Below are 17,967 nucleotides of genomic sequence, written 5' to 3'. Positions count from 1 at the left end.
TGGGCTTTTAATAAAATTAATAGCTTTCCAAAAATATTAGTATACCATCTTGTATGTTGCTTATATCGCAAAAATATTAAAAATAAATGTTTTTTTTTTATTAATTAGGTCTCTAGTTTAGGTGACTGCAAATTTAGAGCATTTTTTCTATGTGCCTATGGACTTTTTTTTCTAGTTTCTTTAATACTAGAGATATTATAATGAAAATACGCTGCCTTATGCAAAATTTTATGGCGAATCTACTAGTTCTATTATATTTTACATATTTCCTGTATTTAAAGATGTATAATTCAAATTAGGATTTTAGTAAAATTATTAATATTTTAAAAATGTTACTATATTATCTTATATACTGTTCGCAAAATAAGTTTTTTTTGTTGGTTACAACTCAAAATACTGATGTTTACGAATTTGGAGCCAATTTGGAGTCATGAGCAATTCTTGCATTTTTCCATGTATATACTCAGGAAAAATTGCGATTTTGGTTTATTTTCAGGCTTTTATATCTAATCTCGTTAATTGTGAAGATATAACAATAAAAATGTACTATCTTATGTAAAATTTTATGACGAATATGCTAGTTCTGTTATACTTTGCGTATATTCTATAAGGCGACAAGACGCTCCACTTATTCAGTGATAGTCGCGAGTTCGAACCCGGCTGTGGCATGGTTGTAAATTTATGCTTGTGATTATTTATTATTTGTGATTGTCCTAGTCAAGAGTGCAAATTCCGACAAGGAAATTGATCCCAGTCACGCCAGTAACTAGGCTGGGTAAGACCGGATGTCTACTGAGATGATTTCTAAGTTGGTTACTCGCCAGTTGGTAGGCTTAATGCCGAGGACCTACGTTAAACAGTAGGTTCAGTCCAGATAAACCCTCTTTGGTAAAAAGAGATTTTAAAAATAAAAAATTAGACTTTTAATAAAGATAATCAAGATTCCAAAAATGTTAGTATATTATCTTATATATTACCGACAGTGCAAAATAAATAGCCTTTCCATAAATTATGCTTAAAAATATAGCTGCTTGAATATTTAGAGACTATTTAGGCTAAAATTGAGATTTTTGGCCATTTTCAAACTTTTATCTCTAATTTCATTAATACTAGAGATATAATAATGAAAATATGCTGTCTATGCAACATTTTATAACGAATCTGCTAGTTCTATTATATTTTACATATTTCCCATATTTAAGAATTTATAATTCAAATTAGGCTTTTAGTGAAATTATTGGGTTTATATTACTGTCCTATATATTAAAGTTATCTTATATATTACTTATTAAATTATTATGAAAAATTAATAAAGAACGTAATGGTGAGAATATTCATGTTCATTTAAATGTATCATGAAGATAGGCAAATCTTTTACTTACCGCTGCAAGAAGAAAATCGTAGTTACACATGCAGAGATTTTTCAATTTGATTATATCTCCACTTTTCAATAAGTGAATCCAAGCTTCTTCCACGTGTCTTAGTCTATAAGTTACGTCTTTATGTAAAGTAGATTGAAATGGAGTTTCATTGATTTCCGATAGCAAGGGAGCTGAAATATTTCTTACGTAAATCGATGAAACAAACTAATTTAATATTTATTTAGATACAGAGATAATTAATTATAATACGTGTAGTCGATATTTTCGTAATATCCGAACTATATTTTTAGGTAAAGTCGAAACTTCTGAAGGCAACACACTTGTGCAAATAATGTTTGACTTCCTTTGTTAATTGAGAGTTAAGATATTCGATTTTCCTTTCACTTTGCGCTCAGCCTTTACGAGCAAATCCTTTTGTTAGGTATTCTATTCATCTTACAATTGGTTTGTCGATATAATTATCCTATCCTAGAATCTCCTTTTAGTACAGGGGATGTACAAAATAATATGGACACCTGGCATATAGACAATATTTATATGTTTGCTCTTAAAAAGAGTACTGTCCCATTGTTGTATCAAAATATCCGCCAATTACTTCAGTGGTCTTGAAAATGGTAACTTACTCCTAACTTTCTGCTTTAGAATTCCCCATAATGACTAAATTATGTTAAGGCTTGGCGATTGGGTTGGCCAGGAAAGAAGTTTGATGATATTCTGATGCTTCTCCAACCATGATGGACACTTTTCGTTGCGTGTATGGGCACATGGTCATCTTGGAATATGATAGATTTTAACATCAGTTTGCTAGTCAAAATAATAACTTCATCATTGAGAATGCTGTAGCTTTTCCATAAATTTTAGCTTTTGTACTGTATTATAGTTCATGGTGTTCACATTATTTTGTCTATACCCTGTATATATACTAGAGTAAATTGAAAGAAAAATTTACTTTAAAATATTTAATTAACATATATTAGTTGATATATAACCAAAATATAAAAACATTCAATTTAGCTTACTTGTCTGATAATAGAATAAAGTGCAATCGACATTTTCTTAGCTAGAAGTTTGTGTATTCATTCAAGATTTTCTTATCGCTTACCAAACTTTTATAATAGGGCATTTCCCGACTACAAATCTCCCTAGTAATATTCGGAGACCACCAAGAGATTTGTTATTTCGGTTTAAACGAAATTTTACCTTTATAATCAAAGATTAGCTTCTGCAACCATTCTAATTGAGTTTTCTCCAACTTTAGACAGAAAATTAAATAAACTCAGTTTGTTCGGATTGTGATTTCAACGTTGTATATACCCGTTCTTAATGTTTATTTTGTCCTCTCGTAAAAACACCACTCCCTCATAATTAAAAGGAAAACGAAATTAAGTTTTCTTTTAGCCCATTAAAAATAATTATTTGGGAAGAGACAATTAATGGTAGTACCATGGGAATTATATCAAAATCATTAATTCAATAAAAACAATCTGTTTTATTGTTAAGTGTACTTGACAATTATATATTTTCATGATTTCTATTCATTTTGGTAATCAATGAACAAAAAATTAACTGAATTCTTGATTTTATAAGACAAATAGTGGAAAAAGATCAACCCAAAACAAAAACAGATATATAGTCTATCCAAAATAGCAGTGAACTTACGTCATCAAGATATATAATGTATTGCCTATTGCAGGTTGTAATTCGTTTTAATACCAGACAATAATTTCCTTTTCATTTTATTCTAGGGAACGGTTCTAGAAAAAGGTAGAAGTTAAATTAATATTTGATTAGATTTTGTAAATCATAATATTTTTAATGATTCATTGCACATATATTGTTTCTCATGCTAGAAACAGAAATTTAACAAAAATATCCCAACTAGTAGCAAACGCTGTAATTAAGCAATTGCTTGCAAAAGAGAAATTAAAGAGTATTAAGTATTTCAAATTTTTATTTGATATATATAAATAAAGTGTTTAATTGTGCTTATGTTAAATTTACTTTTTTAGAAATAGGTCTGAATAGGTCTTATCACTACATATTCAATCGAAATCGAATTGTGGATGTGGCGAATTAATTACTACAATCGATATGCAGATCGAGAAAGATATACAGGTAAAAACTGTTTTGATATTTGAAATGGATCGTATACGATAACACCCTTCGGTTTGGATGAACTCCATCAGCCACATAGAAGAAGAAATTAATAAATGTACAATTCTGAACTAGAAGTAGATTGGAAATTGACAGCTTGATTATTGATTTAAATAGTGGCTCAGAATGGGGCAGTCACTGAATAAAAATTTCTGGATTTAGGATTATGAGTCATTACTTACAATACCAATATATAATTATAGGATAACTGTAAAAAATATTGCAGTTTGAAAGATCTATGTGTATAAATATGTGTGCAATTGTTCAGAATATACATGAGCATTAGGTTAAAATTTATGAGAGAATAAATACTAACTAATTTGCTAATAACTATTTTGCAGATATGGCAAATGCATTAGAGAGAATGAAGAAAAAATATAGAATACCTCTATATATAACAAAGAAACTAAGGAGTAATACACTGATATCAAAATGAAATGACAAGGGAACACAGGAACAAAGTAAACAAAAATTAAATATACTTTCTAATGAAAGTAAAATACAATACTTTGATATACAATTGTTAATTAGGCAGATTAGAGCTTTACTACATAAAAAGTGCCCAGAGCTCTACCTCATAGGTGGTGTGGAAAAGAGTTCAATGTAAATATAATAAAACGACCCTAACCTACAAACTATTATGCATTAGTTGTGCCATGTCAAAATAAATTATATTTTATAACGTTATTTTTGTTTCATTAATTTTAATTAATAAACGAATATTTTAATTTGATGCGACAACGTTGCATTATACATTTTGATGACGTGCATTAACTATTTTATTGGAAGGACTATAGCCAATTATACTTTAGCTATTGTATTGTGCTATTATATTAATTTGAACTTAAATCACCTTCTTAATGTTACCCGTGATAAAAAGGACGCGAAATAAGAAAAAAATTAAGTCCTTTTAATAGGGGCATGGTATTTAAAATTACGTCATTGGACGCTTAACACTTCACGAAATAATTTTAGGGATTTGCTTTGGAGGAAAACGACAGCGTTAAGTAGATCAATTAGTGACGATTAATCATATTATAACGTTTTAGTGTCATGAGCTTTCTCTTGAATAATTGTCTCATTTCCCTCAGTTCATTTCGCGAAAACGAAAATAAGAGGCGAATGATAATGAAGAATCCATTAAATCTGTTTTCCTTGTGCCGTGGATACTGTTTTTAAAAAGGTTTTACACTTATTAAGTGGTATACTTGCCTGGTTCGCCTTCGGACGCTTCGTCGTCGCTGTTTTCTTCTAAGAATTCGCTAAAAAACAAATTCACCATCTCCGAGTGTATTGTTTTGGTGACCTCATGGTTAGGTAGATAACGAGCCTTCATGAATTCTTTAATCATCGTGTGCTTCCATTCAATTAATAGTTTACCACTCATAATCTTCTCACGTATTAATGGTGCTGAAATCAAATCGTTTTATCATTTAAAAGTTTCAGAATCATTTCCAGAACCTTTGAAAATGAAAATAAATTTTCAGAAAATCAATTTTAGATAATATAAACAAAATACCACTACCCAATATGTTACTAACATTTTGTTTTTTTAACACTACTGATACATCGTTAAATAAAAATGTAGTTCTTGTTATAAAAACACTCAGGGAAAATTACGATTTTATTTTCAGACTTTATCTGTAATTTCTTTAATAATAGAGATATAAGAATGAAAATATTCAATTTTATGCATAATTTTATGAAAAATCTTCTAGTTCTATTATATTTTACATATTTCTGATATTTAAGAATTTATAATTCAGGTTAGGCTTTTAGTGAAATTATTAAGATTCCAAAAAAGTTAATATATTATCCTATATGTTGCTTATATCGCAAAATAAATGCTATTTTCATTAATAACACCTTCAAATATAGTTGCTTGTAAATTCAGAGCTGCTAGTTTTTAGTTATGGGCAATTTTTGTCCTTTTTCCATATATGTACTCAGGAAAAATTGCGATTGTTGGCCATTTGCAGACTTTTATCTCTAATTTGTTTAATACTAGAGATATAATATTGAAAATATGCTGTCTTATTCAAAATTTTATGACGAATGTGCTGGTTCTATTATATTTTACATATTTCCGATATTTAAGAATTTATAATTCAGATTAAGATTTTAGTGAAATTTTTAAGATTTCAAAAAAGTTAATATATTATTTTATATGTTGCTTATATCGCAAAATAAATGTTATTTTCGTTAATTTCCCCTCAAAATATTATTGCTTGCAAATTTAGAGCTTATTTGGAGTTATGAGCACTTTTTGCCTTTTTTCCATATATATACTCAGAAAAAAATGCGATTTTTGGCTATTTTCAGATGTTTATCTTTAATTTGTTTAATACTAGAGATCTAATAATGAAAACAATGTCTCTTATGCAGAATTTTATGACTAATCTGCTAATTCTATTACATTTTACATATTTCCTATATTTAATAATTAATAATTTAGTGAAATTATTGAGATTTCAAAAATGTTAGTATATTATCTTATATGTTGCTCATATCGCAAAATTAATGTTATTTTCATTAATTACACCTCAAAATATAGTTGCTTGTAAATTTAGCGCTTATTTGGAATTATGAGAAATTTTTTCATTTTTTCCATATATATACTCAGGAAAAATTGCGATTTTTGGCCATTCTTAAAGGTTCATCTCTAATTTCTTTAATACTAGAAATATAATAATGAAAATATGCTGTCTGATAGAAACTTTCATGATAAATCTGCTAGTTCTTATTAAGTCCTTTTTAATATTTAAGATATAACAATGAAAATATGATGTCTTGTGCAAAATTTTATGACCAATGTATTTGTTCTATTATATTTTACATATTTTCATTACTTTATATTAGAACTTAGGTTTTATTAAAAATCCTAAAAGCTTTAAAACTGTTTTATATTACTTTAAATTTTTCTTATAGCTTAAAATAAATAGTATGATTATTAAGCATACCCTAAAATTGCTAATATAAAGCGAATTGAGCTTTTCATTAAAAATATCATTACAAAATTAACTTTTCAAAATCCAAATAGCCTTCCTGCCAATCGAATATATACATAACTTTATCTGTTACATTTTTCATCTAACAAGTATGGCGAAACAAGACTGGTTTCCCTTTTACCTAAAATATCCGGAAAATCCTTCCTCTAAAACCTCAACAATCCTAGAGAAATTCCAATACTGTTCCAAGACAAGTTACGTAAAATGAACATAAAATTAAAAACGGGCAAAACTACTACGTATTATCCGGGATTCGTGATATACTGGTTTGACGTGAAAACTTTTTACATTTAGTGGGGAATGTGATTAATTAAATATAGCCGAAAGTGAAGTTATGCAAGAAATGTTTTGGGAATAGAGACAGGCAAGACGTGTGTCTAAAATTAATTTGAAATAATGAAGAGCGAGGCAGAATAGTATTAATTCCTCGGATTTAATATATACCCCAAATAATGCATCTTTAAGTATCGTCAGTAATAAAATGCTATTAAATACATATAATTAAAACCGAAAGTATCGAGGAGTTATCAGGTAGGATCAATTAGCGAGCAAAATTATTTATATCAATGTCAAAAAGCAGTTTTAAGATTTTAGAAAGAGGGGTGAGGGGAAAGGGAAAGAAATCGAAGGGCAAGGGTGATTCATAATTCAAAAATACCTTTCTTACTTTTCAGCAACTTTTATCGGGATTTTATAAGAACGTTGCTATGGAGTTTCAGTAATTCGGATTAATGCCTAATTACAATTCTTTAAATATTTTCATTTATAACAAATATTTGGCCGGGGAAAATATAATTTCTGTATTTTGTCCATAGAAAATTTTAGATATCAAACTACCCCTATTTGTGCACTCAGTAAAAAGTTATTTTCCATCTATATAAGTGTGGTCAACAAAAAAACTCGATACTTGGGTTTCACACCAATAAATAATGCCAATAACTTATAAAACTTATCAAAGCTAATCTACACTTAAAATATTTAAATTGATTGAAGTCGAAATAATATTAAAAATAAATATGTTAGAATAATGATGGTTCTCGTAAATTATTCCCAAATTTTGTAAATTCGTCCAACAATTAATCATTTGATAAATGTTCCGTAAACAAAGAAAACTGTATTCGCCTACAGTCTTACAGTCGGGGTAAAATGAAGGCTAAAACAAATAGTTCCTCAAAAGAAGTAAAATTGCATTTATTCATAAAAATTTTAATAAATATATATTGTGAAATTAACAAATAAAGTAGCGTTTTATTAACTACTGATGATTTGAATTAAATTTTAATAAAGGGAAACGTACTTCACTTAAATTATTCAAAAATGTCTGAGCATCATTTTTTTCAAGAGCTATCTATTTAAACTTTATTATATCAATTTTTTATATTCTCTTTTTTCATTTCATTTGTGAAACCCGCTAAATACCTCAAAAAAAAAAGAGTCGTAAATAATATTTGGATTTCGTTTTTTTTTCGTGAAGATTAATGCGTTATTTAAAATAAGTTTGAGAAAACATATTATTGAAATGATGGGCTATTTCTAGTCTTAATTTCGTGATAACTATTTTGGTAGTAATTATGTATTAGAGAAAGGAGACTGGCGCCATTTGGAAGTAGAACAAGGGCTTTAGAGTCGGTCTCCATAGGTAGCCCTGGCACTTGTAGACTTCTACCAGGTGTACCGGAAAGTCATTACCAGTTTTTCTAACACATCGCTAGGCTTATGCAATATTATGGTTTGACACATATGTCATTTTATTCTATTGACATCAAGCATGACCTAAGCCTAAAAACATGTGAGGCCTGGTTTCTAAAATTCAAAAGTGATGATATCCATGTACAAGACAAAAAACGTAAAAAAGAAACTGGTAGATCGAATAAGTTTAAAGATATGCAACTGCAAGGGGTATTGAGTGAAGACTCAATCCAAATTCAAAAGCAATTGACAGAAGCGTGTGGAACAAGAAACGATTGGCGACCGATTAGGTGTAATAATGAAAACCCACATCAACAGGGACCACATCAACTGAATGACATGCAAATCGAACTGCGTGAATAGTGATCGCTACCGACAACACATGACCAACTTGAACCATTCATTGATCAAAAAAAGTGCAGATTGGGCAGCAGAAACGGTAAGATGATTTTACAGCACCATAACGCATCGTCTCATAAAGCAAAACCGGCAAGGAAACGTTAAAAACAGTTGGACGAGACATATTATCGCACCCGCTGTACTCTCCAGATTTTGCCCTATTAGACTATCAACTTCCGACTTGCTTGAAAGATGGGCAAGATGTATAGATTCAAATGGCCGATACTTTGAATAAATATATTTTTCCATTTTCTAGAAAATTAGGTTTCTTTTTTTCAGATAAAAATCGGTAATGGATTTCCGGTACACATGGTATTATCTTTTAGTAAACAGGAAAATTGCTTTAGAAACACTTTATTTAACCTCTTTATTTCAAATCTGCCGAGAAAAGAGCACATTGACGTCGCGTTTTACGCTGACGACACTACTTTCTTCACGGCCGCCAGGTTCGAAGTTACAATTCATGAACGTTTACAGAAGCAGCTCGATCATGCGGTCAAGTGGTTCAAATTCTGGAAGTTGCAAATCAACCCCCTGGAAACCCAGGCCATCATTTTCCATAAAAAGCGTTACGCACTGCGCGTCTCGCAACTTAAGATCGACACCGCAATAATTTCATGGCTGGATAACGTCACGTACCTAGATCTTCACTTCGACCGGCGGTTCGGTTGGCATTCCCAAATCCAGAAAGCAATCCAAAAAGGTTCGGGGATAGCAAACCTGCTATCTTCTCTGATCTGCCCATCTCCATCAAATGCTTATTTTACAAGATGTTAATTCGGTCCGTACTCCTCTATGGATCTAATGTCTACTTCAAGTTTGTTACACCCAACAATGTCAAACGGCTTCAAATTTTCCAAAATAAGCTCCTCAGGAGAATATTAGACGCTCCATGGTTTGTCAGAAATAATCAAATTCATAGGGAAACTGACACTCCAGAAATCAAGCACTTCATATCTCAATCATTCCGTAAACAACAACTCAGCTCAAGTTCTTCTGATAACGCGCTTGTTCGCGAACTGGTCGACATGCTGGGAGCTTAGCACCGCGTCACCGCCAAGCTTCCCCCTTTTCCAGGCTGAAACGACCTCATCCGTCGCTACAGTCATAAATTTTGCCCCCATACAACAGTACCCAGTTGTGTGTTAACTCACGTTCGCGAATCAATAGAATCGCCGGGCCCTCGTGCCCAATAAGCAGCAGTAGCAGTAGTGATCCACAGGGGTCAACTGTGAGGCGGTTTCGGTTTCGTGTATTGGTAAGCCCAGAGGCAGTCCCACATAACCCGGTCCAACTTGTCACTCCAGGACAAGTCTCCGCGACCAGGTATGCGTCATGCATTCCACCGCCTGGTTTTTAGGCCAGAACAAAAAAAAATGCTTTAGAAACAATTTTGTATATACTGACGATTGGGAACTAATGGTTGAATAATTAACAGCATATTAAACAGACTCTCCTAAAGTGATTTAAAAATAATTAATATCGAATATCGAGTAATCAATTGATAAAAAAATAATATATTCACCGCAGGTAATATACAGTAAATCAATAGACGCATTCTCTCATTTATTAATTCCCGTTCAAGTGCCTCGACTTGGCTTTAATAAAGGAGAGAAAGGTGAACAAAGAACGAAGATGATAGACAAAATGAAGCTTAAGTATAGTACGTTAAAAATACGCTTCGGTAAATGGTGAAAATTTATTAACAATTTAATAACGGAACGCTTTATCTTTTAATGATATTTTCAGTGTTAATATAATAAAGTTCGATGTGCAAAATGAATGCTTGGTATGAATTTTTAACGATAAAGCAATTTTGATGTGGTAACTTTTTCTTAAATGCGTTTGTTTTATAAATATTTTTTTTAAATATATATTTATCTCTTCTGGCTTCTACTGTTTAATGTGGACTCCCAGATATATTCAATTCTCGTCATTATGTCTCATCACTACATAGTATAAAACAAAGTCGCCTTTTCTGTCCCTATATCCCTAGGTGCGCTTAAATCTTTAAAACTACGCAACGGATTTTGATGCGGTTTTTTTCAATAGATAGGGTGATTCAAGAGGAAGGTTTATATGTATAATAGATGCATAATATACTAAGGCAACATTGCTAATTTTAGAGGTTTCTAACGTGATGTCGTAAATGAACCTATTTTTTTAGGCTTATTTAGCAATTAGCAAAAACGCTGCCTAACCCTACGAGTTAGATCAAATTAATGTACTACAGTATTGTACACCATAAAAAGGTCTACAAAAAAGTCCGCGATGGTATATGTTTATCTTTTAGGGATAACCCACATTAACCATTTTTATTGTTTACTTTTTACGTGAGAAAATGGTTTATTTACGAAGCTATTTTAAGCAATACGGCATTAATCCTTATCGAATTAAGTACCTTAAATACAGTGTGCAATTAATATAGATCAATATGGTTCCTTACAGCATGTAAATTAAACAAATATTTTCGGAGATATTACAAATTTAAAATTTGCGTTTAAAAATGTGTAATGTAATAAAAATTGTATGAATTTAGATATTCTAAAGATAGCAGGAAATCTTCATAGTAAGTATAGGGGAAGAGGAATTGTTTTACTCCAAATTTAATGCGTGCAGGCCAAGGGCAGTAATGAATGAACCAAAAATACTGGATCGATTTTAATCATGTTTTCATTGAGTGACATAGGCATATATATTTTATGCCCGTGCAAAGTCGGAGCGGGCCGCTATGTTTTTATATACAACGTTCATATTTTTTCTGTAGTGTATTTAATTTAATATCAGCATTGCACCCGTGCGAAGCCGGGGCGGGTCGCTAGTTCTTTATAATTTAGAGTTTATAGGCAACATTAAATTTGAGTTTAAAAACTAGTATTGCCGGCTTGGTTGGAGCAGTGGTAAAGGGGACAGGACTTTATTTCGGGCTATTTTTCCAGTAGTCGTAACACGCTTTCATGCTTTGAACTTGGCCAAGCTATCTAAAATCTGCCGGGTACTGCCAGTTTTCAGTCCCTTAGTGTCCGTCAATTTGTTAATTTCTTTTTGCCCTCCATAATTATCGAATAATGGCCATTGACAATTGGTTATTACAATTTGTCTGTGTATGTATGTCAACATACTTGATCGCGTTCATTTTTTATGCCCCTACCGACTATTCCCGTGTCTGATCTATCTTCCTCAGTGTCGGCGTTCCTAGTTACTGCCCCCGTCCAGTTATTAATCAGGTCTATATCTGAACTGTTATCGCATTGTATTATGTCCCTTGTGGATCTCTAAATTGTTAAGACCCCAGCGCCCTGCCGTACAGGTATCTGACCCTTGTTCTTTCGTCTAGGGTGTAGGTAGTATTCGACCATTATGTTCTTGGTGTCCTCCACACCATTACCACATTCGTACAGACCTTCACTCTCAATCAATCTAAATCTGCTGATGTATGCAGCTATATTTTCGTGTCTTGTTGTTAGTATTATCACCTTTATGTTAAGCTCAATCTCTAGCATTCCACCCTCTCGCAGAAGTCATAGAGAGTTCTGCCATCGCTTGAGTTGTTCCATACCAGCTGCCATCTGTTGATTGTTTCGCTTTTTTCTCGCATTTCATCTGTTATCCATGTGAACTATCGCCTTTCTTGTTGGCTTCTTTGTCAATGTGTCTACCCCTATCATTTCTAGCGTGGATCTTTGTCATTGTCTGTTTATATTAACAGGAATTTCACTGAGCTCTTTCAATTTCGTCCTGAGGTTGTCTATATACATATTCTTCCCTTGCGAACCGTCTTCGGCCCACCATAGCGCTATCTTGCTGTGCGTTCGGATAATATGTTTGCCAATTATTTTATTTTTGTTAACAATGTTCACCGCTAGCGTCGAGGCGACGAATTCTGCCACCCCCGCGTTAAGGCTCCCATTTAGCTTAATGATATATATCCATTCTTTGATCTTTCCAACATGCCCAAACCTACTCCATCCATACCAGCACTAGCCTCCACCAATATTGTTGAATCTAATTTTGCCAGTTCATGTCAGTCCATGATTTTGTTCAGGCAGTCTCCCATGGCCACGGTTCGGATTTTCGATCAACTGTTTTGGGGTCCATGAAGTAACCATATTGTTTGCCCAAAGTGGCCTGCACCAGTGCTTCTGTCCTCTTACTGTTTGTTATTGTTTAATATTTGTGATTTTCCAAGGCAAGAGTACAAAATCTGACAAGGAAAATGATCACAGTCACGCCAGTAAACAGGCTGGGTAAGGCCGGATGTGTTCTGGGATGATTTCTAAATTGGTCACTCGCCAGTCGGTAGGCTTAATGCTGAAGATTATGGTTCGGAACGCACGTTAAACTGTAGGGCCAGTCCAGATAAACGCTCGTTGGTAAAAAGGAACTTTAAAATATAAAAAACTTGTATTCTCTATTTTTCATTTTATTTTTTAACTGCTGATTATATTGCAATAAATACTATTACAGTGTTAATATTAAATTTAGAGCTTAATCTAGCCTGGTTACTGACATGTTTTATTTATGCGAAATTCATGGAGACAAAGCTATATTCTCGAAATAATAAAGTCTTAAGTTATTTATCATACATCTCTCGTATACTCATACCAACGCTTTCCACGAATAGGAAAATTTTAATTTCCATTCAGCGACGATATTTCCGTCTTAATATTAAACTTAAAGATTTTTACCAGATCTATTCCCATTTTCCAACTATCAATTAACATAATTTATGGTGGAAATTGAATAGGAAAGATGGCATAATTAAAATTCTTGCCTTTTTAACGCAATTTCGAACAGGGGCTGCTATAGGGGTTTTGTTCCCCTTCGATGTAATTTTTTTTAATTGAACCCCAAGATTTGCGCTACTCTTTTTAGCACTCCGATTACAGGAAATTACTTAAAACTAAATTAAAGCACCTCCAATTATCTCAGGATTTTTATTTAAGCGTTTCGTTCAAATAAAATGTACTGCTAAATATAATCAAGTGGTTACGAATTATTATTTGTTCACATATTACACAATTCGTGACAGATATGTTAAAGTTAAATGTTCTACCTTATTCTCTATATTGGCCAGATATTGCCCCTTCAAATTCAACAACAACAACTTATGGGGATCGATGCTACAAATAATTATATTTCAGTTAAAAGCGAAATATTATTCAAATAACAACAGAACAAACCATTAAGTCTTGTTTCTTAATAGTTTCTCTAGCAAATAGTTCGAAAAGCAACATTCGAATAGGTGTTGTTGCTTTATAGAAATAAACTATTTCCAGTTTATCAAAAACTATCCGTTTTGCGATTAATGAAAACGGTTTGGAAAGATTCTTTGTCAAAAGTTTGTTTCGTAAACTACACACAAGTTAAGAAAAAGTTTTAAGTTTAGAATTAAGTTAATATTTGAGGAACGGTATTAAAATATTTAAGTCCAACTGATTTTAAATTAATATAATATAAATAAACTTAAATCGATATAATAGACTTACAGTACATTTAAAATAAGAAATTTAATATAATAAAGCAGAACCGAGAGAAAATGTCGATTTTCTAAAGAAAATTCTTTCTTCTTTTGGTGAATATAACTCATATGTATGTTACTATAAAAAAAGTAAATTTGAATTCCAATGATTGAATCACAAAATAAGTACTTCTTTTATTAGTTATAGCATAAAATTTCGCAATTTGGTTAAAAAAATAAGGAGGATCAAACTCTGAATATTAATTCATGTGGTTGAATGCGAAAGTCCGATTCGCTAAACATTTTTTTATAGAATGAAAATGAATATTGATGTTTATATTAACAGCAAATATTTTATTATTCCTAAGTATTTTATTATCGACTTAATATGACACGTTGTGGATCTCGAAACAGTATATCAAACTAAGTTACCAGTTTATCAATTTTTTTGTATTCCGAAAGTCACAAATATAAATCCCGAGGACGTGATGATTAAACGACAAAGACACTGTCTGTTATATATTTTTCCGTTCATTCGAAATATACTTTCGCAACTTATATTGACAAAATAACAAATTATGGTTATCTAGTAGATAAACTTTTTCATTTTCGGGAAAATACGAAATGATATTGAGAAAATATAGTTCTTATCTGTTTTATATATCTTACCTTCAATAGCTTAGAATTCATATACATACTTAAGATTTAAAAAAGAGAATTAGTCTTTGAAAACTACAAACTATAATTCATGTTAATTATATTAAGAATACTATTGCCCCTTCAGATTCAACACCAACAAATTATGGGGATCCATGGCACAAATAATTATATTTCAGTTAAAAGCGAAATATTGTTCAAATAATAAAAGAACAAATCATTAAGTCTTGTTTCTTAATAGATTCTCTAGCAGATAGTTGGAATAGCAACATTCGAATAGGTGTTCTTGCTTTATCGAAATAAACTGTTTCCAGTTTATCAAAAACTATCCGTTTTGCGATTAATGAAAACGGTTTGGAAAGATTCTTTGTCAAAAGTTTGTTTCGTAAACTACACACAAGTTAAGAAAAAGTTTTAAGTTTAGAATTAAGTTAATATTTGAGGAACGGTATTAAAATATTTAAGTCCAACTGATTTTAAATTAATATAATATGAATAAACTTAAATCGATATAATAGACTTACAGTACATTTAAAATAAGAAATTTAATATAATAAAGCAGAACCGAGAGAAAATGTCGATTTTCTAAAGAAAATTCTTTCTTCTTTTGGTGAATATAACTCATATGTATGTTACTATAAAAAAAGTAAATTTGAATTCCAATGATTGAATCACAAAATAAGTACTTCTTTTATTAGTTATAGCATAAAATTTCGCAATTTGGTTAAAAAAATAAGGAGGATCAAACTCTGAATATTAATTCATGTGGTTGAATGCGAAAGTCCGATTCGCTAAACATTTTTTTATAGAATGAAAATGAATATTGATGTTTATATTAACAGCAAATATTTTATTATTCCTAAGTATTTTATTATCGACTTAATATGACACGTTGTGGATCTCGAAACAGTATATCAAACTAAGTTACCAGTTTATCAATTTTTTTGTATTCCGAAAGTCACAAATATAAATCCCGAGGACGTGATGATTAAACGACAAAGACACTGTCTGTTATATATTTTTCCGTTCATTCGAAATATACTTTCGCAACTTATATTGACAAAATAACAAATTATGGTTATCTAGTAGATAAACTTTTTCATTTTCGGGAAAATACGAAATGATATTGAGAAAATATAGTTCTTATCTGTTTTATATATCTTACCTTCAATAGCTTAGAATTCATATACATACTTAAGATTTAAAAAAGAGAATTAGTCTTTGAAAACTACAAACTATAATTCATGTTAATTATATTAAGAATACTATTGCCCCTTCAGATTCAACAACAACAACTTATGGGGATCCATGGCACAAATAATTATATTTCAGTTAAAAGCGAAATATTGTTCAAATAACAACAGAACAAATCATTAAGTCTTGTTTCTTAATAGTTTCTCTAGCAAATAGTTCGAAAAGCAACATTCGGATAGGTGTTGTTGCTTTATAGAAATAAACTGTTTCCAGTTTATCAAAAACTATCCGTTTTGCGATTAATGAAAACGGTTTGGAAAGATTCTTTGTCAAAAGTTTGTTTCGTAAACTACACACAAGTTAAGAAAAAGTTTTAAGTTTAGAATTAAGTTAATATTTGAGGAACGGTATTGAAATATTGAAGTCAAACTGATTTTAAATTAATATAATATGAATAAACTTAAATCGATATAATAGACTTACAGTACATTTAAAATAAGAAATTTAATATAATAAAGCAGAACCGAGAGAAAATGTCGATTTTCTAAAGAAAATTCTTTCTTCTTTTGGTGAATATAACTCATATGTATGTTACTATAAAAAAAATAAATTTGAATTCCAATGATTGAATCACAAAATAAGTACTTCTTTTGTTAGTTAGAGCATAAAATTCCGCAATTTGGTTAAAAAAAATAAGGAGGATCAAACTCAGAATATTAATTCAAGTGGTTGAATGCGAAAGTCCGATTCGCTAAACGTTTTTTTATAGAATGAAAATGAATATTGATGTTTATTTTAACCGCAAATATTTTATTATTCCTAAGTATTTTATTATCGACTTAATATGACACGTTGTCGATCTCGAAACAGTATATCAAACTAAGTTACCAGTTTATCAATTTTTTTGTATTCCGAAAGTCACAAATATAAATCCCGAGGACGTGATGTCTCGCTGATGCTTTAAACGACAAAGACACTGTCTGTTATATATTTTTCCGTTCATTCGAAATATACTTTCGCAACTTATATTGACAAAATAACAAATTATGGTTATCTAGTAGATAAACTTTTTCATTTCGGGAAAATACGAAATGATATTGAGAAAATATAGTTCTTATCTGTTTTATATATCTTACCTTCAATAGCTTAGAATTCATATACATACTTAAGATTTAAAAAAGAGAATTAGTCTTTGTAAACTACAAACTATAATTCATGTTAATTATATTAAGAATACTATTGCCCCTTCAGATTCAACAACAACAACTTATGGGGATCCATGGCACAAATAATTATATTTCAGTTAAAAGCGAAATATTGTTCAAATAACAACAGAACAAATCATTAAGTCTTGTTTCTTAATAGTTTCTCTAGCAAATAGTTCGAAAAGCAACATTCGAATAGGTGTTGTTGCTTTATAGAAATAAACTGTTTCCAGTTTATCAAAAACTATCCGTTTTGCGATTAATGAAAACGGTTTGGAAAGATTCTTTGTCAAAAGTTTGTTTCGTAAACTACACACAAGTTAAGAAAAAGTTTTAAGTTTAGAATTAAGTTAATATTTGAGGAACGGTATTGAAATATTGAAGTCAAACTGATTTTAAATTAATATAATATGAATAAACTTAAATCGATATAATAGACTAACAGTACATTTAAAATAAGAAATTTAATATAATAAAGCAGAACCGAGAGAAAATGTCGATTTTCTAAAGAAAATTCTTTCTTCTTTTGGTGAATATAACTCATATGTATGTTACTATAAAAAAAGTAAATTTGAATTCCAATGATTGAATCACAAAATAAGTACTTCTTTTGTTAGTTAGAGCATAAAATTCCGCAATTTGGTTAAAAAAAATAAGGAGGATCAAACTCAGAATATTAATTCAAGTGGTTGAATGCGAAAGTCCGATTCGCTAAACGTTTTTTTATAGAATGAAAATGAATATTGATGTTTATATTAACCGCAAATATTTTATTATTCCTAAGTATTTTATTATCGACTTAATATGACACGTTGTCG

At 30.6% G+C, this 17,967-nt stretch overlaps 1 protein-coding gene across 2 annotated transcripts in view; it reads right to left on the bottom strand.

Moving 5' to 3' along the window:
• LOC143197767 (protein qui-1) overlaps positions 1 to 17,967 on the bottom strand; it is a 93,983-nt gene that overhangs the window by 39,713 nt on the left and 36,303 nt on the right. For both annotated transcript variants that reach the window (XM_076406496.1, XM_076406497.1), the window contains exons 11-12: positions 4,749 to 4,946; positions 1,383 to 1,552 (exon numbers count right to left, since the gene is read on the bottom strand). In XM_076406496.1, the coding sequence (XP_076262611.1) occupies positions 1,383 to 1,552; positions 4,749 to 4,946 (368 nt within the window). The remainder of the gene's footprint in view (positions 1 to 1,382; positions 1,553 to 4,748; positions 4,947 to 17,967) is intronic.

Source organism: Rhynchophorus ferrugineus, unplaced genomic scaffold, assembly GCF_030347505.1.
Source record: "Rhynchophorus ferrugineus isolate W39M unplaced genomic scaffold, kcgeb_rfMv2 rfM5, whole genome shotgun sequence".
NCBI lineage: Eukaryota > Metazoa > Arthropoda > Insecta > Coleoptera > Curculionidae > Rhynchophorus > Rhynchophorus ferrugineus.
The sequence above is the reverse complement of the archived record's forward strand: the minus strand, read 5'-3'. Positions and strand labels throughout refer to the sequence as shown.